The 24,331-nt window shown below is 41.6% G+C and overlaps 1 protein-coding gene across 4 annotated transcripts in view; it reads right to left on the bottom strand.

Annotated features, from left to right (window-relative positions):
* The window catches only part of LOC112216959 (disco-interacting protein 2 homolog B-A-like), a 90,834-nt gene extending 66,822 nt beyond the window's left edge, over window positions 1-24,012 (bottom strand). For all 4 annotated transcript variants that reach the window (XM_042297391.1, XM_042297392.1, XM_042297394.1 and 1 more), the window contains exon 1: window positions 23,798-24,012. In XM_042297391.1, coding sequence (XP_042153325.1) covers window positions 23,798-23,882 — 85 coding nt within the window. In that variant the 5' untranslated portion in view covers window positions 23,883-24,012. The remainder of the gene's footprint in view (window positions 1-23,797) is intronic.
* Between the last annotated feature and the right edge of the window lie 319 nt (window positions 24,013-24,331).

Genomic DNA, 24,331 nt, shown 5'->3' with positions numbered 1-24,331 from the left:
TAATCGGTTCTTGCCATAATATGGACTTAGTCTTTTACTAAATAGGGCTATCTTCTGTATACCACCCCTACCTTGTCACAACACAACTGATTGGCTCAAACACATTAAAGAGGAAAGAAATTCCACAAATTAACTCTTAACAAGGCACACCTGTTAATTGAAATCCATTCCAGGTGACTACTTCATGAGGCTGGTTGAGAGAATGCCAAGAGTGTGCAAAGCTGTCTTCAAGGCAAAGAGTGGCTATTTCGAAGAATCTCAAATATATTTTGATTCGTTTAACACTTTTTTTGGTTACTACGTGATTCCATATGTGTTATTTCATAGTTTTGAAGTATTCACTATTATCCTACAATGTAGAAAAAAGTAGAAAATAAAGAAAAACCCTGAAATGAGTAGGTGTGTCCAAACTTTTGACTGGTACTGTATCTACATGTTTTATCTTTATCTTTAATTCTGCATTGTTTGAAAAAAACACATAGGTAAGAAATGCACCGTCAGTCTACAGCTGTTGTTTACGAAGCATGTGACAAATACAATTTTCATTCAATTTCATATTGGTACTGGCATAAAATGCCAAATAAACATGATTTAGTTTAGAATGTTTTTGAAATGTTACAAAATTGCAACAAAGTTTGCAAACACACACTCAGTAATAGGCTAAATGACATGGGTAGCCTACGCTTTTCTATTTCCAAGGCAAACCACAATTCTCCTGATACGAAATGAAAACAAGGCCTACACTCTCTCAGTCTCATTGATTTAGCAGCAGAGTCAGTTGCTCAGTCCCCCCAGTCCAGACCAGACCAGACACTGAGCTGTGGGACAGACAGTGATGCATGGTGACATGTTTCTACTTGATCACACAGCCAGTTTCTTAAAGAAGAGCGAGACGCATGGTTTCATGGTTTCCCTGGTGCGTCCTAGCAGCTAAAGCCATGTTGGTCTCCCTCTAGTCTAAACAACATCCCACTGGGCACAGCCGTCAGTTCAACTTCTAGTTTTCATTTACATTTGGTTGAGTTGTCAACCAACATGAATTCAAGTTTTTTTTTTTTAAATCACCATGTCCATGAATTTAGGTGAACATTTGTGCAAAAAAAAGACAAAATGCCCTTACGTTGATGACTTTTTGCAAATCCAATCAATTTTCCATGTTGATTCATCATATTGATTTATTTGATTGAAATTACATGGAAACAATGCAGATTCAACCAGTTTTTGCCCAGCAGGATGACTGTTGAATTAGTCTTAAACTGGAATTAAATTGAGACTGCTTTCAACCCCATGGGCACTCTGTCTGCATAGCAATTAGCTAGCTCTCTCCTCTCTCGTACGCTCTTCCTTTTAACATTATAATTCACCCTGTTTCTTCAAGGAGTCACAGACATACAGTGGGGCAAAAAAGTATTTAGTCAGCCACCAATTGTGCAAGTTCTCCCACTTAAAAAGATGAGAGAGGCCTGTAATTTTCATCATAGGTACACTTCAACTATGACAGACAAAATGAGAAGAAAAAAAATCCAGAAAATCACATTGTAGGATTTTTAATGAATTTATTTGCGAATTATGGTGGAAAATAAGTACACCGAAACGCACTGAAAAATTATTTTACTGTAATAGAGGAGAAGTTAACCTTCTTATGTCTCAACTAGTCAAGAGTAGAGTAGAGTAGACACTACTAAAACAGGAGTATCAATGAACATTGATTCTGGAAAATGCTCAGTTTGTCGTGCGCAACATTGCGTACCACATACCGCTAGCAGCATTTTAGCCAAAGACGGTTATACTTGTTGTGTAGTCTGTGTTTTATAAATTTGCAGTAAGCATAAAACACAATTGTATAAGGAATTGGCAACTCATTCTCATTCTGAGAAATAAGGTAGGCCACTTCATTTCAACATCTGAACAAAGTGCACTGCCTGGTATGGCAACTGCTCGGCCTCCGACCGCAAGGCACTACAGAGGGTCGTGCGTATGGCCCAGTACATCACTGGGGCCAAGCTTCCAACCATCTAGGACCTCTATACCAGGCGGTGTCAGAGGAAGGCCCTTACAATTGTAAAAGACTCCAGCCACCCAAATCATACTCTTCTCTCTGCTACCGCATGGCAAACGGTACCAGGGCGCCAAGTCTAGGTCCAAGAAACTATGAAGTTTCCAAAACTGTTAAAATAATGTCTGTGTACATGCACACAATTATACAATTACATGCTTTGCAAGAAGAACGATTTCCCTAATAAGCCTGTATACATGGACACATCTGAAATCAGGTTACTGATGGGTCTATTGATAAATGCAGAAAATAGGCAATCAAAATAAAACGCTCTACCACAGTGACCATGTTATTTTTGTGAAGCCTATTTGATTCGGAGTTCAGACATATTAAGTTGTATGTGAAAACTATTTCTAAGATAGCATCAGTTTTTCCAAACTCACTTCACTCGCACATAAGAGGGAGGCTTGCGCTACCAGTGCTAGCACATGCGCAGATCAAACACACCGTTGGAACACCAATCTAGCTGTTTACATGTCCTAATAATTCGATAGATTGCTCAGAAATCCAGATGTTTTAATCGCCGTATGCTTACACCGATTATGATCGTACGCCGATTACGATAAGCAGAGTAAGGTGAATACATGACTAATGCCAAACTCAGCCTTCTGCCATAATCAGTTTAATATTGAATTACTTGTGTGCATGTAGACGTACTCTATGATTGGACCTGTACAGATTTTGAATAATAGCCCGTGTGTAGAATAATACCCAAACATGCAAAGTAGGATATTACATTTTGCTACCTTTGTGTACCTATTCAGGATACATCACCATGAAGATAATGACATTTATAATTATGCATTTCTGTATAGTAAATAACAGTGACCTATGATTTCATTCTGCTACCATCATTCTTTTGCCGGGTGTTAATCCACTTCACTTACTGTAGTTCAATAACCAAGAGATTTTTTTAAGGTCACATAAAAGAACAGGGAGATTTTACCGTCAGTTACCAAACTTTACATCTGTACTGTTCTTCAAGTAAAACTGTTTTTGTAACATTTTCTGTGGAAATTGTTAAAAGTAGTCCATGTGCGTAAAGTTGTATGTTTTTTTTATGTTGTAATCAAAGGATTTTGTTTGTCAATATTTTAAAGTGAAACATGTGAGTCTCAGTGTCATTGTCAATTGTCAATGCATCCTGTAGCTCTAACTCCAAAAAGTTTTGGGACACTGTAAAGTCCATGGAGAACAAGAGCACTTCCTCCCAGCTGCCCACTGCACTGAGGCTAGGCAACACGATCACCACCAATAAATCCATGATAATCTAAAATTTCAATAAGCATTTAACTACAGCTGGCCATGCTTTCCTCCTGGCTACCCCAACCCCGGCCAACAGCTCCACATCCCTCGCAGCTACTTGCCCGAGTCTCCCCAGCTTCTCCTTCACCCAAATCCAGATCGCAGATGTTCTGAAAGAGCTGCAAAACCTGGACAAGTACAAATCAGCTGGGCTAGACAATCTGGACCCTCTCTTTCTAAAATTATCTGCCACCATTGTTGCAACCCCTATTACTAGTCTGTTCCAACCTCTCTTTCATTTCATCCGAGATCCCTAAAGATTGGAAAGCTGCCGCGGTCATCCCCCTCTTCAAAGGGGGTGACACTCTAGACCCAAACTGTTACAGACCTATATCGATCCTGCCCTGCCTTTCTAACGTCTTTGAAAGCGAAGTTAATAAACAAATCACTGACCAATTCGAATCCCGCCATACCTTCTCTGCTGTGCAATCTGGTTTCCGAAGCTGGTCATGGGTGCCCCTCAGCCACACAAGGTACTAAACAATATCATAACCGCCATCAATAAAAGGACAGTACTGTGCAGCAGTCTTCATCGACCTGGCCAAGGCTTTCGACTCTGTCAATCACCGTATTGTCATTGGCAGACTCAATAGCCTTGGTTCACCAACTACTTTGCAGATAGAGTTCAGTGTGTCAAATCGGAGGGCCTGTTGTCCGGACCTCTGGCAGTCTCTATGGGAGTACCACAGGGATCAATTCTCGGGCCAACTCTTTTCTCTGTATATATCATCGATGTCGCTCTTGCTGCGGAAGATTCCCTGATCCACCTCTACGCAGACAAAACCATTCTGTATACATCTGGCCCTTCTTTGGAGAAGAACCTCCAAACGAGCTCAACTGCTCTTAAAACGCTGCTCTTAAAACGCTTCAGTGGCCTGCCCGCCCGACTAGCACCACTACTCTGGACGGTTCTGATCTAGAATACGTGGACAACTACAAATACCTAGGTGACTGTAAACTCTCCTTCCAGACTCATATCAAACATCTCCAATCGAAAATCAAATCTAGAATCGGCTTTCTATTTCGCAACAAAGCCTCCTTCACTCACACCGCCAAACTTACCCTAGTAAAACTGACTATCCTACCGATCCTCGACTTTGGCGATGTCATCTACAAAACAGCTTCCAATACTCTACTCAGCAAATTGGATGCAGTCTATCACAGTGCCATCCGTTTTGTTACCAAATCACCTTATACCACCCACCACTGCGACCTGCATGCTCTAGTCGGCTGGCCTTCGCTACATATTCGTTGTCACTGGCTCCAGGTCATCTACAAGTCTATGCTAGGTAAAGCTCCGCCTTATCTCAGCTCACTGGTCACGATAACAACACCCACCCGTAGCACGCGCTCCAGCAGGTATATCTCACTGGTCATCCCCAAAGCCAACACCTGCTTTGGCCGCCTTTCCTTTCAGTTCTCTGCTGCCAGAGACTGGAATGAATTGCAAAAATCGCTGAAGCTGGAGACTTACATTTCCCTCACTAACTTTAAACATCAGCTATCTGAGCAGCTAACCGATCGCTTCAGCTGTACATAGTCCATCTGTAAATAGCCCACCCAATCTACCTACCTCATTCCCATATTGTTTTTATTTACTTTGCTGCTCTTTTGCACACCAGTATCACTACTTACACACCATCATCTGCTCAGAATCATCTGCTCATCTATCACTCCAGTGTTAATCTGCTAAATTGTCATTTGTTTGCTACTACGGCCTATTTATTGCCATACCTCCTCATGCCATTTGCACACACTGTATATAGACTTTCTTTTTTTTCTATTGTGTTGACTGTACGCTTGTCTATTCCATGTAACTCTGTGTTGTTGTTTGTGTCACACTGCTTTGCTTTATCTTGGCCAGGTCGCAGTTGTTAATGAGAACTTGTTCTCAACTAGCTTACCTGGTAAAATAAAGGTGAAATAAAAAAATGTATTTAAAAAATTGCCCCCCACACAAAAAACATGATATCTACGGCTTCCATATCATGATATCTACGGCTTCATAACTTTACAATGTAACTAAATCTAATAGCATCAGCTGAATTATAAACAGAGGGAGAATGTGTGACATTAAAGCAAGTCTACCTGAAACCATGTCACAGTAGACAGAGGCTTAACCTCACTGATATGTGTGATGACCTTCCCACTCTGTCTGCCGAATTCTCTCTCTTTGCTCTTGTTTTCCTTAATAGGATGTCGGTGGGCGGAGCCGGGAGGGTCTTCAGCGAAATGGAACACACCTGGGCTCGGGTGTGTCCCGGGATAAATACACCTCTTCCCCATTTATTGAGGAGACTCTCTCCATGCAGACACACTGATAGAGTTTGGTTGTGGCATTTTTGTGGCCGTTTTGTTTGTTTGCTATGGCACCCTTCAACACCCCTCGCTATCACATTTATACACGCAAACACTCACTTACACTACTGATTACTGACTACACACACCAGTTAATTGTTTTTAGTTGACTTCAGTTAATAAATATATTTTGTTATTCCTTATCTCCGCTTTGTCTCCCCTTTTGTTACGAACTTTGAGCCGGTTCATGACATATGATAGAAGTGATGATGAGTTGGAACCAGGAAACAGGATGACATATGGTCCCTCCCACTCTTCCTCTGCAGCACCCTACATGCACTGATGTGTATTCTGTCTGTGAGTGTGTGTGCTCAGCCATGATATTTAAGGCTGATGGAAACACTCCATAATGCGATCAGAGGGAGCACGTTCAAGATTACAATGTTTCATATCGTTCCAAGACCTAATGACTTTTACGGGATTTTCTTTACCTGAAATTTGGCTATGGTTGGTTGGCTAACTGTTTGGTATTTTGTGCAACATCTGAGCGATGATGGTTTGCGTGTAGCGCATGTGTGTTAGGGTTGGACGATATGGCCAAAAAAATCCTATCACAGTATTCCACACTATCACACCTCCTCCATGCTTTGCGGTGGGAACCACACATGCGGAGATCATCCGTTGACCTACTCTGCCTCTCACAAAGACACAGCAGTTGAAACCAAAAATCTCAAATTTGGACTCATCAGACCAAAGGACAGATTTTCATTGGTCTAATGTCCTTTGCTTGTGTTTCTTGTCCCAAGCAAGTCTCTTCTTATTATTGGTGTCCTATAGTAGTGGTTTCTTTGTAGCAATTCAACCATGAAGGCCTGATTCACGCAGTCTCCCCTGAACAGATGATGTTGAGATGTGTCTGTTACTTGAACTCTGTGAAGCATTTATTTGGGCTGCAATTTCTGAGGCTGGTAACTCTAATGAACGTATCCTCTGCAGCAGAGGTACCTCTGGGTCTTCCTTTCCTGTGGCGGTTACTCATGAGAGCCAGTTTCATCTTTGGGCTTGATGGTTTTTGCGACTGCACAATTTTCCGCATTGACTGACCTTCATCTCTTAAAGGAATGATGGACTGTCGTTTTTCTTTGCTTATTTGAGCTGTTCTTGCCATAATATGGACTTGGTCTTTTGCCAAATAGGGCTATTTTCTGTATACCACCCCTACCTTGTCAAAACACAACTGATTGGCTCAAACGCATTAAGGAAAGAAATTCCTCAAATGAACTATTGCTAAAAACTCTAACATCAAAAGATTGGACATTGGAACATTAGTTTTGAAATCCAAACAATTTGGAATGCTCGGGGGGTATTTAAAGGTCAAATATTTATTATTTTGTGATGTCATTAACCTCTCCAGGGTACGTGGGATGCTAGCGTCCCATCTGGCCAACATCCAGTGAGATTGTAGAGCGCCCAATTCAAATACAGAAATGCTCATGATAAAAATTCAGGAAAAAAACAATATTTTACATTGGTTGGTTTAACAATAAATTCATCTTTAAACCTCAGTGTCATATTTATAAAACGCTTTTCGGCAAAAGCATACCTAGCCCAGAATATACCTAGCCCAGAACATAGCCCAGTTGACAAATTGTTACAAAACTCAGAAATAGAGATAAAAGTAATCCCTTACCTTTGATGATCTTCATATGGTGGCAATCAGAAGACATTCATTTACTCAATAAATGTTCCTTTTGTTCGATGAAGTCTCTTTATATCCAAAAACCTCAGTTTTGTTAGCACGTTGTCTTCAGTAATCCACAGAGGCTCAAACGCAGTCAAAACTATCAGACAAAAAAATCCAAATTGTATCCGTAAAGTTCATAGAAACATGTCAAACGATGTTTATATTCAATCCTCAGGTTGTTTTTTAGCCTAAATGATCTATAATCTTTCAACCGGACAATAACGTCGTCAATATAAAAGATTAAACAAGAAATGTGCATGAAAAAGCTCTGCGACACAGTAGGGTCCACTCGTTCAGACTGGTCTTACTCCCTCATTTATAAGAATACAAGCCTGAAACGATTTCTAAAGACTGTTGACATCTAGTGGAAGGCATAGGAACTGCAAATGGAGTCCTAAGTCAATGGATACTGTAATGGCATTGAATAGAAAACTAGAAAATAAAAACTACTTCCTGAATGGATTTCAGGTTTTCACCTGCTAAATCAGTTCTCTTATACTCACAGACACTATCTTAACAGTTTTGGAAACTTGAGTGTTTTCTATCCAAATCTACCAGTTATATGCATATCATATCTTCTGGGCTCGAGTAGCAGGCAGTTTAATTTGGGCATGCTTTTCATCCAAAATTCCAAATGCTGCCCCCTACCCTAGAGAAGTTAAGGATGGTATAACTAAATAACTGTATCTCTGAGGGTGTACACTTTACAGTTATCAGGTTTGCATCTAAATGTTGTACGAAATAAATTATTACGCATAAGAATAATTTTGAAAAGATAAATGTGACTTTATCCCTCTAAATGAGATATAGACTTTTGCTCAGTCGGTAACCACGCCCAAGTGGGCACAGACATTGTGATGGAACTGCCCACCAACGTGTGTGTTTAAAAGGACTTGCTGAATAATTAACATATCAGACCAGAGAACATGAGGACCAGTCCACAAATGGTTTAACCTTTTTGGGATAGGGGGCAGCATTTTCATTTTTGGATGAATTGCATGCCCAGAGTGAACTGCCTCCTACTCTGTCCCAGATGCTAATGTATGCATATTATGATTAGTATTTGATAGAAAACACTCTGAAGTTTCTAAAACTGTTTGAATGATGTCTGTGAGTATAACAGAACTCACATGGCAGGCAAAAACCTGAGAAAAAATTCAACCAGGAAGTGGGACATCTGAGGTTTGTAGTTTTTCAACTCAGCCCCCCCCCCCCATTGAAGATACAGGGTGATATTAGTTATGTTTCACTTCCCAAGGCTTCCACTAGATGTCAACAGTATTTAGAACCTGTTTTGAGGATTCTACTCTAAAGGAGGGCTCATAAGGGCTCTTGAGTGAGTGGTCTGGCAAGAGTGCCACAGCCTCAGTCTGGCGCTCTCGCGTGAAAGGTAGCTACGTTCCACTTCATTTGTACAGACAAAGGAATTGTCCGGTTGGAACATTAATGAAGTTTTATGTTAAAAACATCCTAAAGATTGATTCCATACTTAGGTTGGCGTGTTTCTACGGGCTGTAACGGAACTTTTTCAACTTTTCGTCCGACGTTCGGCGCGGCTTTTGGATTTGTTTACCAAACGCCCTAACAAAAGAAGATATTTGGACATAACTGATGGACATTATCGAACAAATCAAACATTTATGGTGGAACTGGGATTCCTGGGAGTGCATTCTAATGAAGATCAAAGGTAAGTGAATATTTTAAATGCTATTTCTGAGTAATGTTGACGACCCAATATGGCAGGTATCTTTTTGGCTGCTTTGTTGTCTAAAGTCTGTACTCAGATTATTGCATGGTTTGCTTTCTACGTAAAGTTTTTGGGAAATCTGACACAGCGTTTGCATTAAAGTTCCATGTATAATAGCCGTATCTTTATCAATGTTTATTATGAGTATTTCTGTAAATTGATGTGGCTCTCTGCAATATCACCACATGTTTTAGAACTACTGAACGTAACGCGTCAATGTAAACTCAGATTCTTTATATAAATATGAACTTTATCAAACAAAACATATATGTATTGTGTAACATGAAGTCCTATGAGTGTCATCTGATGAAGATCATCAAAGGTTAGTGATCAATTTTATCTCCATTTCTGCTTTTTTTGGCTGGAAAAAATGACTGTGTTTTTCTGTGGCTTGGTGGTGACCTAACAATCGTTTGTAGTGCTTTCGCTGTAAATCCTTTTTGAAATCAGACAATGTGGCTGGATTAACGAGAATTTTATCTTTAAAATGGTGTGAAATACTTGTATGCTTGAGGAATGTTAATTATGAGATTGTTGTTGTTTTGAATTTGGCGCCCTGCACTTTCACTTGCTGTTGCGGGGGTTCCGCTAGCGGAACTACCAGACCGGAAGATGGTAAGACCCTCTGAAACTATCGAGTGAAGAAGATAAAGGCTACACCGGAACATTCAGTCTGCAGCTGTTTAAATACGGGTAGTCTAGTAAACTTAACCAAAGACCACGATGTGTAACATTTGAAGGATCCAGTTTAACGAACAGAGGGAAGAACAAGTCCATTTGATCACTGCGTGGTACACCTCTGGACTATCCAATCTAACAAACACTCCGAGACAAAGAAGCATACAACCACAAAGGACTTTGTGACATCTGGATGACAAACCAGTCTTACACCCCTTGATAACTTCCCATAGAACATCAAGTTCAACAGAGAGATGACAGAGGAAGACAACGCGTAAAGTTCATGTGCAAAGTATTCATATTCCCATGAGCATAGCTTTTACATGTATGTACGATAAATTGACTGTCTCTCCTTCTCCTTACATGCCCCTCCCTTTCCATTGTGTAACCAAACTGTCATGTTTTTGTTAGTCCACTAGGGACTATACCTTGTGTGTTTATGTATTTATGTGTGATTATTTAGTTAGTAAATAAATAATTAAGCCAATTTGTGTATCGCTGATTTATCACTTAGGCTAGGGTTCGTGCAGATTTACGAGGTCAACGACATTCAGAATGAGACTGATATGAGGAAATGATTGGTTGATGATTAGTACGATATCGATATATTCTCAAATATTCTTGAGGTTATTCTGGAAACGGTAACTCATTAAACAAACTTTTTCCATGGTGCCCCAGATTCCTAATGATTTAATTGTTACATGATTAATTTAAAACCTGGTAATAATTAAACATTAGGTAATTATTTGATAAATAGCATGTCATCACATTAATGATAGTCACAAGGCACACCTGTTAATTGAAATGCATTCCAGGTAACTACCTCATGAAGCTGGTTGAGAGAATGCAAAGAGTGTGCAAAACTGTCATCAAGGCAAAGGGATGCTCCTTTGAAGAATCTAAAATCTAAAATATATTTTGATTTGTTTAACACTTTTTCGTTACTGCATGATTCAATGTGTTATTTCATAGTTTTGATGTCTTCACTATTATTCTACAATGTAGAAAATTGTAAAAATAAAACAAAACCCTGGAATGAGTAGGTGTCCAAACTTTTGACTGGTACTGTAAATAATAGTGGGCACTTTGAATACAGTGTTGTTCTATGTGTATTCATGTTTCCAAGCTTCAAACATGTTCTCAAATGCCATTGAAATGGCAGCAGCAGTATGAGAACCAGCACATTCTTGAGCATGCAATATGGCTTTCCTCAGTAGGAAATCCTTGTCGACCCACTGTGCTGTCAGACTCATAATGCTCATGGGGCTGATATTGCCGGTCCAAATGTCAACTCCAGTAGGGCAACATCTGAAAAATATCTGGAAAAAATTGTGTGTACCGGGGCTCGACCAGTCGGTGAAAGCCAACATCATCCAGACAGAGAACGGTTGATTGTCAAAGGCAATGAATTCCGTTATGTTGGCGTTAATGGATTTCGCCTTTCAGTTGTCTCGCTGAAATTTTCTTACTCTTTCAAATGACTGCTCAACTTGAACTTGTTTAGTTGTTGGAATTGTGCGCTTAGTATTTTCCTGCTTTTGTTCTGTGTAGCGCTGTATTTTTCGTGGCGTCATTACGTCATCTACTTATTATATAGATGTGCACGTCAGCTTTGACATCGGTTTTGCACATCGGCGTTGAACTAGACATCGGGCCGATGCCGATGTTGGCATTTTTAGCTAATATCGTCCGATTCCGATATGCTCACCGATATATCGTGCATCCCTAGAGGGATCGTGTGTGAAACAGCCAAACAGCCTTTCCCAATGAACCAGCATGTTTCTATATGTGTAACAAACATCCTATTAAACCCTCCCCCAGGGTTTCCTCTACCAGCAGCCAACCAGCCCACTCCTGCCAAAAGATAACGCCGTTACATCACATGCACGCAAGTACGTGGACCCACACAGTATCGCCACCCATCCCACTAACTTACAGCTTCCCATTGATACCATGTAGTTAGGCTAACCAACAGTCATATAGCCTGTTTAGCAAGCACTTACCCAACTACATCCCCACTGTTCCATCTTATCCTATTCTAAATCTAATTCCCTCTACTATGCCAAAAGATTTCCCCCACACACACCACCCCCCTGTCTGTCCTCCTGCTCCTCAACCCTCTCTCCCAACAGGCCTCTATCTGTCTGTTCTGAAGCCCTAGCCTGCTATGACTCACTCTCAACTGTTCTTTTGAAGGTATTACATTTCCTTTTTGCTGTAAGTCCCTCTATCACACACACACACACACACACACACACACACACACACGTGACAATAAAACATTTTTCATTGAAAGGCCTTCTTTAATGTTGGAAAAAAAGAGAACAATAATTCTCTCACTCACTTTCTCTCCACACTGGTTTCCTGTCTCTGAGGGTGATGTCATGTTCTCCAGTGCTAAATCGTCTGTCCTTTGACATAGTTTTCTTGCAGCACAGTGAGAACAGCCCTAACCCAAGCATGCAGACACGCACACACACTCAGAAGCCAGTTCTCGACCTGGGCAGGAGCTCACCGGCAACCCTGTTCCTCTTATTAGAATATTAGCTTAAAAGTATTGTGGAGCTCCTGCACATAAATGTAAAAAGTACCGGTACGCAAAATTACCTAATTCAGTTGAAATCAAGCCCTGTCAGAAGCAAACATAGGCTACGCACAAGTACTTATTGACAAATAACAACTCTCAACAACAAAGACTCTAGAGAAAACACATAAAGACAAACAAACAGAAACGGGTGAGTCTTTCCATTCACCCCTCCTTTTTCCATTTGGGATTGCTGTCTCTAGAGGAACTGCTTCCCTCTCAGTAACTTAAACAGCAGGGTGTGTCCACACACAGGTAAAGACAGGTGACTCATGTTACCCACTATGCACTAATGACACTACTCCTGGGTGGGGAAAAGCTGTTCACACACTCATTCTTTCTGTTGGGGAGATCAAGAACAAAGAAACACCTTCATGCTGTCATTGGCTTAACAGCAAGAAAGGTGTAGACAAGGAAGTTAGTACCTGCTGTGTATGTGTGCGTATGTGTGCGTGGTGAGGGGGACACCGAAGGGGAGTGGGAGCAGAGTGATACTGCACTAAGAAAGGTGAAACCTTGACTCAGCCAGTCACGCTCTCTCTCTCCCTCTCTCTCCTCCCCCTCTCCTCTCAGGGCAAGACAACAGTGTTAGGCAAGGCCCAACTGAATCATACCACACCTGTCTTACAACAGAAGCTCCTGTCCTGCTCCTCCTACTCAAATACCTTATCACAATGACAGGCTGCCACATTACACACTACACCCACCCCCGTGCTCTGCTCTGTTATCACAAACACACTCACACTCCCAGCCCAACAACCACCTCCTCCACAGAGGATGGCTGTGGAGTGTGCACACTGCACACACACAATCCACTAATGACTGGTTTTGGACAGGATATTCTCAGTGCCAAAATAACTATCCTGTTATGGTGCAGACACACAAAGAAATCTGACTGCCTATAGGTACCTACTACAGTAGAAGGCCGTTCCTTCTCATGCAAGAACAAAAAATGTCCCATAAACCGACCAGGTACCGACGAACCTGACATTTTCTACATGTAGAATTGCAATGCTCGTCAGAGGCCAAGAACTTGACTTTGAGCCAATCAGAGAGCACAGACCTCCACATATTTTGTATTTATTATGGATCGCTATTAGCACTATTCCTGGGGTCCAGCTAAATTACGGCTATATACAATAAAAAATGTTACATTACATTTCACAGGGCCTCCCGAGTAGTGCAGTGGTCTAAGGCACAGTCGTCTAAGGGTTTGAGTCCATGATCTGTCGAAGCCGGCCGCGACCGGAAGACCCATGGGGCGGCACACAATTGACCCAGCGTCGTCCGGGTTAGGGGAGGGTTTGGCCGGCAGGGATGTCCTTGTCCCATCGCGCTCTAGCGACTCCTATGGTGGGTCGGGCACATGCATGCTGACACGGTTGCCAGGTGTACGGTGTTGCCTCTGACACATTGGTGTGGCTGGCTTCCGTATAGATTTTGCGTACCGTGGCATTAGGCTACGGTACGCTAGGCTGCGATGAAAACTAATGGGACTGTTGCAACTGTGTTGGCATCAAATCCGGGGTGTAAATTACAGTTCTATTCAAGTGTTGATTGACATGGTAATAGACCAATAGTATTCTAGAAAAGTTTATTATGCAACACATTGTGCCATACAGCGTCCTTCTACCAGAGGTGGCACAGCCTCCGCAAAAAGACCAGGCGGAGCTTAGTTACCTTCTTCAATCATGCAGAGACGGGCAGCATGAAGATCACATCATTGATTTTGCTGGAAAGCTGAGAAATTGTGCTTTAAAATGGTATTGATATTACAGTTCACCTGGAAGTATGATTTTTTTTGGCTGCTAAAATGCAGTCATGTCTACAGAACACTGTCAAGTACGGAAGTTTGTTAGTTATTGTTATTCTGTGTGTATGTTATCATGTGCGTATGCATGTGTGTGTCTGTGCCTTTAATGTGTATCTTCACAGTCCCCACTATTCCATAAGGTGCATTTTTATCTGATTTTACTGCTGGCATGAGTTACTTGATGTGGACTAGAGTTCCATGTAGTCATGGCTCTGTGAAGTACTGTGCGCATCCCATAGTCAATTTCAGTTTCACGCAAATGCTGCCATCAATCCACGGTTTCTGGTTTGGGAATGTTTTAATCGTTGCTATGGGAACGACATCTTCAACGCACGTTCTATTGAACTCGCTCACCGAATCAGCGTATTCGTCAATGTTGTTGTTTGATGCAATACGAAACATATCCCAGTCCATGTGATGGAAGCAGTCTTGGAGTGTGGAATCAGATTGGTCGGACCAGCGTTGAACAGACCTCAGCGCGGGAGCTTCTTGTTTTAGATTCTGTCTGTAGGCAGGGATCAACAAAATGGAGTCGTGGTCAGCTTTTCCGAAAGGAGAGCGGGGCAGGGCCTTATATGCGTCGCGGAAGTTAGAATAGCAATGATCCAAGGTTTTTCCAGCCCTGGTTACCGCAGTCGATATGCTGATACAATTTAGGGAGTCTTGTTTTCAGATTAGCCTTGTTAAAATCCCCAGCTACAATGAATGCAGCATCAGGATATATGGATTCCAGTTTGCAAAGAGTCAAATAAAGTTTGTTCAGAGCCATCGATGTGTCTGCTTGGGGGGGAATATTTACGGCTGTGATTATAATCGAAGAGAATTCCCTTGGTAGATAATGCGGTCGACATTTGATTGTGAGGAATTCTAAATCAGGTGAACAGAAGGACTTGAGTTCCTGTATGTTGTTGTGGCCACACCACGTCTCGTTAACCATGAAGCATACGCCCCCGCCCCTCTTCTTACCAGAAAGATGATTGTTTCTGTTGGTGCGATGCGTGGAGAAACCAGCTGGCTGCACCGATTCCGATAGCGTCTCTCCAGTGAGCCATGTTTCCGTGAAGCAAAGAACGTTACAGTCACTGATGTCCCTCTGGAATGCTACCCTTGCTCAGATTTCATCAACCTTGTTGTCAAGAGACTGGACATTGGCGAGAATAATGCTAGGGAGTGGTGCACGATGTGCCTGTCTCCGGAGTCTGACCAGAAGACTACTTCGTTTCCCCCTTTTACGAAGTCGTTTTTTTGGGTCGCCGGCTGGAATCCATTCCGTTGTCCTGGGTGAAAGGCAGAACACAGGATCCGCTTCGCGAAAGTCATATTCTTGGTCGTACTGATGGTGAATTGACGCTGCTCTTATATTCAGTAGTTCTTCTCGACTGTATGTAATGAAACCTAAGATGACCTGGGGTACCAATGTAAGAAATAACACGTAAAAAAACTAAAAACTGCATAGTTTCCTAGGAACGCGAAGCGAGGCGGCCATCTCTGTCGGCGCCGGAAGTATCACTAGCTAACGTTAGCTTATTGACTGAGCCAGGCAGTCACAAACACTTCATATGAAAAGAATGGGATGTAAGTGAAGCACAAAGCACATAACACTACATAACACTGCTTTACCAAGCTAGCTATCTAGCAATATCATGAAGAAATCATTTAATTCCCTTTAGCCCATACTGTCAGTGCCTGTTAGCTGGCTAGCTAATGTTAGCACACCATAGCTACTAACTAGCTACTCCACAGCTAACAGACAGCTGCTTCATTCAAAAATGAATACTTTTATTTATTTATTTTATTTCACCTTTATTTAACCAGGTAGGCTAGTTGAGAACAAGTTCTCATTTGCAACTGCGACCTGGCCAAGATAAAGCATAGCAGTGTGAACAGACAACACAGAGTTACACATAGAGTAAACAATTAACAAGTCAATAACACAGTAGAAAAAAGTGGAGTCTATATACATTGTGTGCAAAAGGCATGAGGAGGTAGGCGAATAATTACAATTTTGCAGATTAACACTGGAGTGATAAATGATCAGATGGTCATGTACAGGTAGAGATATTGGTGTGCAAAAGAGCAGAAAAGTAAATAAATAAAAACAGTATGGGGATGAGGTAGGTAAAAATGGGTGGGCTATTTACCGATAGACTATGTACAGCTGCAGCGATCGGTTAGCTGCTCAGATAGCAGATGTTTGAAGTTGGTGAGGGAGATAAGGGAGGGAGATAAAAGTCTCCCTCACCAATTGATACAATTCTAATTTTGCTAGCTATGCTAGTTATCTAGCTGTGGCCAACTGGTTAGTATCAACAAGAGCTTATTACAAATTCCATCTAGCAACAACATTAGCGCAGCTTGCCAGTTAGCTTACATTAGCTACAGCAGGCACAAGCCCAACAAGCTACTGCCACCTTGTGGCCTGGAGTATTTAAACGTAGAAAATCAGAGGTAAAACTGTTATATGTGAACAACAAAAAGTTAACTGCTAACACTCTGGGCAGAGGCGCTCAGTACCTATCGGCAATCAGATTTCTCGGTGTGTCTGGCCCTTTACATCCTTAGGGAACCCGGGAGTGTTTTTTTCGGCCCCCTCCCGCCTACTTCCATGGCATCCAGCTCAAATGAAGTTAAATGATTTCCATTTCCTTGTGATCATGTGGGTGTGTGGAGTAGATAGGCTCCTTAGTTTAGGCCTCAAAGAATTTTGTTTTAGCTCTGTATCTCATAATAGTTTAGGTTGAGTTCGAGGGTGAGAAGAGCTGATTGTGTATCTGTTCTTAAGATAACACTTTCTCTCCCTACTGTGATTGTCATATGCTTCTTCTATAATAATAATAATAATAATAATAATAATAGCTTTAAAAGCTTAGCAGCCCTTTGGATTGTGTTACTGTGGTTTTGGCTGTCAATGTGGCTTACGGGCGTTGTAATCTTCCAGGGTTTAAGCTTTATAATAAAACATCCATATCCAAGATAGAGGGGGGATCCTCTGTGTCCATAGCAACCCTGCGCATGTGGTGTCCAAGCCTCCCACCACCCCAGAGCTGTAGTGTGTGTGTGTGTGTGTGTGTGTCATCAGTGCCCACTCCTCAGGCAAGACTGTCTGACTATAATCCCCAATGGGCCGTGCCAGCGGTTGATCTGTCTGTCTGGGGGTGGAGGAGGGGGAAGCAGGTCTCTTCATCTATTATTACAGTGGTTCCCAAACTTTTTATAGTCCCATACCCCTTAAAACATTCAACCTCCAGCTGTGTACCCCCTCTAGCACTAGGGTCAGGGCACTCTCAAATTGTATTTTTGGCAGTGATATGAGGCTACTCAGGCGAGAAAAAAACCTCACCCGAATGTATAGCCCCGTTGGAAAATATAAATGGACTGTTTGAAAATGTGAAGAAAAATAAATTAAATGTGAACCCCAGTTTGGGAATACCTGTATTATTATACAGTGGGGAGAACAAGTATTTGATACACTGCCGATTTTGCATGTTTTCCTACTTACAAAGCATGTAGAGATCTGTAATGTTTATCATAGGTACAATTCAACTGTGAGAGACGGAATCTAAAACAAAATCCAGAAAATCACATTGTATGATTTTTAAGTAATTAATTTGCATTTTATTGCATGACATAAGTATTGATACAGCAGAAAAGCAGAACTTAATATTTGGTACAGAATAAATAAAAATAATAAAAATGACAGACCTCTACATGCTTTGTAAGTAGGAAAACCTGCAAAATCGGCAGTGTATCAAATACTTGTTCTCCCCACTGTGTGCGCCATACATGTAGCATTCTCCATGCCATGCACTGTCTAAGACTGCGAAGTCATGCTATAGGCCTACAACACTAAACTAATGCCATGTTGGCCTATAATTCACACTGTAAAGTACTGAAAAGACTGTATAATGTAAAGACAACTAGTGCGGTATAAACATTAGCTAACGCTAACAGGCACAGTAGGCTCGTTGACATGAGGGTAAGGGATCTGCAGATTAACTCCGTGTACTGCGGCAGAATCGACTCAGCTCCATAATTCAGAGTACATCAGTGAACTGGGCTCATGGCTAACATCTCTTTCTCTCCGTCTTGGAGTACACATCACGGACAAACTGAAATGGTCCACCCACACAGAGAGTGGTGAAGAAAGCGCAACAGCGCCTCTTCCGCTCGGTCATTGCTCATCCATATATTTCATCCCATTACTTATTTATACCATCTATTATATAAATGTGTCATATCTCAGACTGGCCAAAAAAAAAAAAAAATTAAAAAGAGAAAAGAGAGAGAGAAAGAGAAAGAGATAGAGATAGAGATAGAGATAGAGAGAGATAGAGATAGAGATAGAGATAGAGATAGAGATAGAGATAGAGATAGAGATAGAGATAGAGAGAGAGAGAGAGAGAGAGAGAGAGAGAGAGAGAAGAGAGAGAAGAAGAGAAGAGAAGAGAAGAGAAGAGAGAGAAGAGAGAGAAGAGAGAGAAGAGAAGAGAGAGAAGAGAGAGAGATGAGCGTGAGGTGCATTCTATTATGTAACACAAATGCTTAATTTCCAAAATGGAGAACTTCTCTGGACATTTCTGCAGATCTCTCTGCCAATATCAGACTGTTTTTCTACAATATGTGCCACACACTGAATCTGTGCTTCCTTCTCTATTGGTCATTACTGACCTTTAACTATGGTCGGAGATCAGTGCACAACCCCTCAGTTACAGTTAATGAGCTTTTCAATGGATAGGCTGAAGCATCTTCCTGCCCTGTGTGTATCTGTGGCCAACACACTGTGAGGACACTGACGCAGAAGCTACATTTTGGCTACAATCCCCAACATACACATACACATAGTCCCCATTCTACACTGCCTTGTTTATGGTGATGAAGTGCAAGGGTAGGAAGGAGAGAAAGGCTGAGAAAGGAGAGAGCCATAGAGAAAGCATATCAGATGTAGAGATAGACAGACAGAAAGGGAATGAGTGACAGAGCCATGGATAGACAGTGCGAGAGAGAGGGTTAAGCGAGATAGAAAACAAGCGACCGAGCGTCAGAGAGAGAGAGGATGAGTGAGGGATAGAAGAATGAGTGTCCGAGAATGTAAGCAACAGAGAACACGAGAGAGAGTGAGAGAGTGAGCGAGATAGAGAGATCCCCAGCAGCAGTACTGGCCCACTGTGACTCCGAGGGCTAAATGAGCCAGGCGTGTTGCCTCCTGATGCTCTGTGACCTAGATTGGGAGACGCAGACACGACCGTAATCTCTCTTTCTCTCTCCCACAACTGTCTCTCTCTCTTTTTCTCCCCTTCTCCACTCAGCACTGAACAGGCTGCTGTGCTGAAAAACCTGCCTCTCCTCCCCACATCAACAGACAGTACACACACAAACACACAACTGGACAAACACTCACAAGTCACTATAGTCCACACTGAGACAGGGCTCAGAGCAAAGCAAAGGGAATCCCATTCACTCAGCTCTTATCAGAGCATTACACCACACTATACACACAGACCTTGGAGACAAGGCAGGAGACACAAAAACCAGGCACAGGGGCACACATTATGTGTGTGTGTGTGTGTGTGTGTGTGTGTGTGTGTGTGTGTGTGTGTGTGTGAAGTAGTCATATTTACAGTAGCTGTACAGCTAGCTTACTTTCACACACACACAGTTCATTTTAGCAGCTTAAAACACATAAAGGGTTGTGGTTGAGCATTTTGAATTCCAGCCGAGCTTCCAGCCAGCATGGCTTTGATCCTCTCAATGGCTACCATTGTGTCCCCACAGTCACCGGGTTAGAGCTGGGTGTAGGGGAGACCTTAAAGGGATAATTCAGGATTTTGGCAATGAGGCCCTTTATCCACTTCCCAGTGTCAGATGAATGGCATTTTCATGTCTCTGTGTCCCGTGTAAAGGAAGTAAGATGTAGTTTCGCAAGCCAATGCTAACTAGCGTTAGAGCAATAACTGGAAGTCTATAGGTATCTGCGAAGTATCCCTTTAATACACACACACACATAATCCACCACCACTGCAATGGTGCATATTTCCTATATTTGTTGCCATGGGAGTCCCGTCTTTGGGACAAAGTGACAACAATGGGCTGATTGTTAGAAATGTAAAGGATATGCATGAGAAACATTAAGAAGACTCCGGGTAGACTGCTACTACTCCATATAAATGGAAATGTACTGGCAGTCCATTAAAATAGATGATGTGTTTTGGTGCATAATACTGATAAAGTACTTCCCAAAAGATAGATAGTAGAGAGTAGGCTATGTGTTTACAGCAACAGCTTTGATATTTTTTTTTCTATTGTGTTATTGACTGTACGTTTGTTTATCCCATGTGTAACTGTGTTGTTTGTGTTGCACTGCTTTGCTTTATCTTGGCCAGGTCACAGTTGTAAATGAGAACTTGTTCTCAACTGACCTACCTGGTTAAATAAAGGAGGTGGAGGAAAAATAAAATAAAAAGACTGTTGTTCGCCACTGTGACAGAGACGTTCAGTTGAATGATGGCCGCACTGGGGGTTTTGAGTTTCTATTGAGTTGTTGTGCTACTGAAGCCTTTACTGAGTCCAGTCTCAACTGATCCAATTCATGTACTGTATGATACTAGCTACAGTTAAACTACAACCACCAGCAGGCTGATGGAACTACAAACATGGCTACTCTGGTCTGGCCATCTGGTCATAGCTCAGTGTGGCTGGAATAATGAGACAGGCTTCTCTTTGTGGTGAATCAATCGTTGGGTGTTAAGTGCTGCTGGGGCTCAAAATGGATTATGTGTGTGAGGAGTCAGTGGACTAACTGAGAGCTACAGGGCTGATGGGCGGGAATAAACAAACACCTCAAACGTGAGCCATAACACCACAACAACAGGCCATTTCAACACTCATCACTCAAAGTACAATGTATCCTAATAAACATGTATCTAGGCTACATTTTAATAAGCCTACACTGTCTGTTAATGTAACTACAGAGATTGTCAAGTGATAGGCCTACACGAGGAGCTGGTAGGTCTTAACAGGGGTAGTTAACTACTGCTCTAAATGTCAGAGGACAACAGACAAATAAGCATACAGCAAGCTGGCATTTACAGTTGAGTAGTAGAGTTGTATAGGCCTACTACTGCTGAGCTCTTCAGTCACCAAAGCAAAAAAAAACCTAGCAATAAAAAAAATAAAAACCAGTGTATGCCACACAAGGACACTCTCAAACATTTACACTCGATTTGCACACACAGCAGAAAACTAGAGACAGTCTGTTTATGCAGTACATCTGTTTATATAGCATGCCATTATTATTAATAGATAGGTACTCCTGTCTGTTTTTTCTCTCTCTCCATCTGTGTGTGTGATCCTAAGGAGAGCAGCACTACTCCGAACTGTCACTAACCAAACTGTTAATTGTTGTCTATTATTAAACGAGACCACAAGTAGAAGTGAGTTCACCCACCATTTGTAACAGTGAATTAAGGCTTCTCCATCACTCAGACTTTTTCAGAAGTGCCCTGTGACATATTAAACAGCCCAATCTAATTGATTTGATCAATGTAAAATAGATTTCACACATCTTTTTGAGCAGACTGGTCTCAGTAACAGCTAGACGCAACATAGTAAACGTAAATCTGGGACACTCAAATTAGTATGATATGTTACGTTTGGTTTGGTTACATAAGATAGGTTACTTAAGGCAAAAACAGAAGGAGGGTGGTTGTTCGGGGTGAATGGGTTGGCCTATAACATGGACGTCTAGCAACCAAAAGGTTGCGTGTTTGGATCTCATCACGGAGAACTTTAGCATTTTAGATAATTAGAAACGACTTACTATTTTTTAGCTACTTTGCAACTACTTAGCATGTTAGTTAACCCTAACCCCTAGAGCTAGCTAACATTAATGTTAGCTACCTAGCTAACGTTAGTCACAACAAATTGGAATTAGTAACATATTGTACATTTTGTAATTCTTAACATATCGTGCAAATTGCCTTTCGGAACACATCGTACGAAATGGATGATGGACATCCACAAATGAATAGATACCATACGAAACGTAACATATACCAAATGGAGTGTCTCGGATTTACATACAGACTAATACGAAATGCTCTGAGACCATGTTGTTTTGAGGGAGTTGTTTTGATTAGTTTGTAACCACTGAGAGGCCATCTTTGTGGCTGTATCCCAGGGGGGCTGTGTTTGATGATGTGCACAGGCTATTTGATTCTACTATGATTCTCTTGTTAGGCTAATGTCCTTACATTGAGACGTTTCAGAAAGCAACTCTTGAATGATTATTACAGGTGAGTAGTGACAAAAGTAACTTTTTTAGTATCAAATAAAACACATTTTGAAATTATACTCAGCAGATTTGATGGAAAATCCCAAGTGCCAGGACCCACGGCCAAAGGTCTGGTGGTGGCAGAATAGTATGGAGGCCTTGGAAAATGACTGAAAATGTTTCTCCACACCTGGTCTCCTGTTTCAGTTTCAATCATCCAACTGTGTCTGGGTGAGACCTGGACAGTCGGAATCCATGATGACTCCATGGAGTCATGCGTTTCAGCGGTAAGCTGTGAAAAGCTCAATAGGCACAGTGTGAAACTGTACTATTATTTAATGTTCACACAGTGGGGACAGGGGAGCAGATTCGGGGAGAGAATTGACTTCAGTAAGTCAGTCACCAATGGTAACTCTACTTTTCCATCACATACGTTCTCTCTCCTTCCTCTGCAAAACTGAAACATTACATTACTCATGCACCCCGGGGTGCTTTGAACCGCATGGCACAGATCCAGCAATACTGTGATTCACCCACCAAGGAGGATACTTGCATAACACCATATTATTTATTTTTTTATTTTTAGTCAACACAAGGCAAATGCTGAATTCCCACATTAACAAGAGCGTTTAGCAGTCGACAGCCTTGTTGTCTATAGAACGTGCAGCATCATTTCAACAGGACTATCGCTTGAGAAACAGACACAATAACTATGTGATGAGGAAGAGAGCCTTGACCTAATTTCTGACAAGAGGAAAACCTCTATGATATCCTTTTTTACACTGTAAATTACATGAAGGCAATTTTTATCCTAGCTACTAGAGAAAAATGCACTGACTCTGCAAAGCAAATTGGAAGATTGTGTTAATGTTGAGAGCTATGGTTACTTCTGATGGTAAGTAATTATGTAAAGTATAAAAACAAAAAACCTTATTTTAAAAAATCCAGTCATAAGTTATACATAGTATCATAGTATCATACATCAAAAGCCTTATCCAATAAAATAGTAATCTCTCTATATCCTCATTTCTCAAAAACACTATGCCAACACTAGGCGAAAAATAATAACGATGGTATTTTGATTACATTAACTATAGTAGCTAATCAAATGAAAATAGGTCAGTGTTTTTATCCTCCGCGGCAACATAGCTGGGGGAGGGAGTCGTGCTTGCCCGGTTATAGACTGCAGTTCTCACCACTGACAGCGGACGGGTGATTGTTGTTGTTTTTATCTGGGACACACACGTAGGAGCGTTTACGGGACACAACACCTATTTCTCTTTCCCCCGTCTAAAATCCTTACCTTCGGACAGTTCCAAATCCAACTCCGCCAATTGGTCCTTGACCTCTTTCGGTAGTGCCAACATATCCACGCCTCGGTCCGCCATCGTTGCAGGAATAAAACGTAGAATGTTAAGAAATGAAAAGTGGTGACAAATTCCTGAATCAACGAGAAAAGCAAAACTCAAGACAGTACTCCATCCTTTCGACTCCCTAACACCGCCATAACTGTGAGCAATGAACAACTCACCAAAGGAATCTGTCACATGACCATGTCTGATGTTAATGGTTGTGACTGGAGCATGAAATCAATCAATAGACTGCTTGCTCCCCCTGGCGTTACTGTATGGCAGGGATCATCAACTAGATTCAGCCATCAACTATATTTTCTTGAGCGGTTGGTGAGGGGCCGGAACATAATTACAAATCATTTGTAGACTGCAAATTGCCAGCAATAAACCCAAATAGATGTTTGACAATCATTTCAAACATTGCTTACATTTGTATACAATCACGTGTCTCTCTATTATGCGTGGGAACAGATTTCTTAAATTAA

This window comes from Oncorhynchus tshawytscha, linkage group LG02 (genome assembly GCF_018296145.1).
Source record: "Oncorhynchus tshawytscha isolate Ot180627B linkage group LG02, Otsh_v2.0, whole genome shotgun sequence".
Classification (NCBI taxonomy): Eukaryota; Metazoa; Chordata; class Actinopteri; order Salmoniformes; family Salmonidae; genus Oncorhynchus; species Oncorhynchus tshawytscha.
This window is presented reverse-complemented; position numbering and strand designations above follow the sequence as displayed.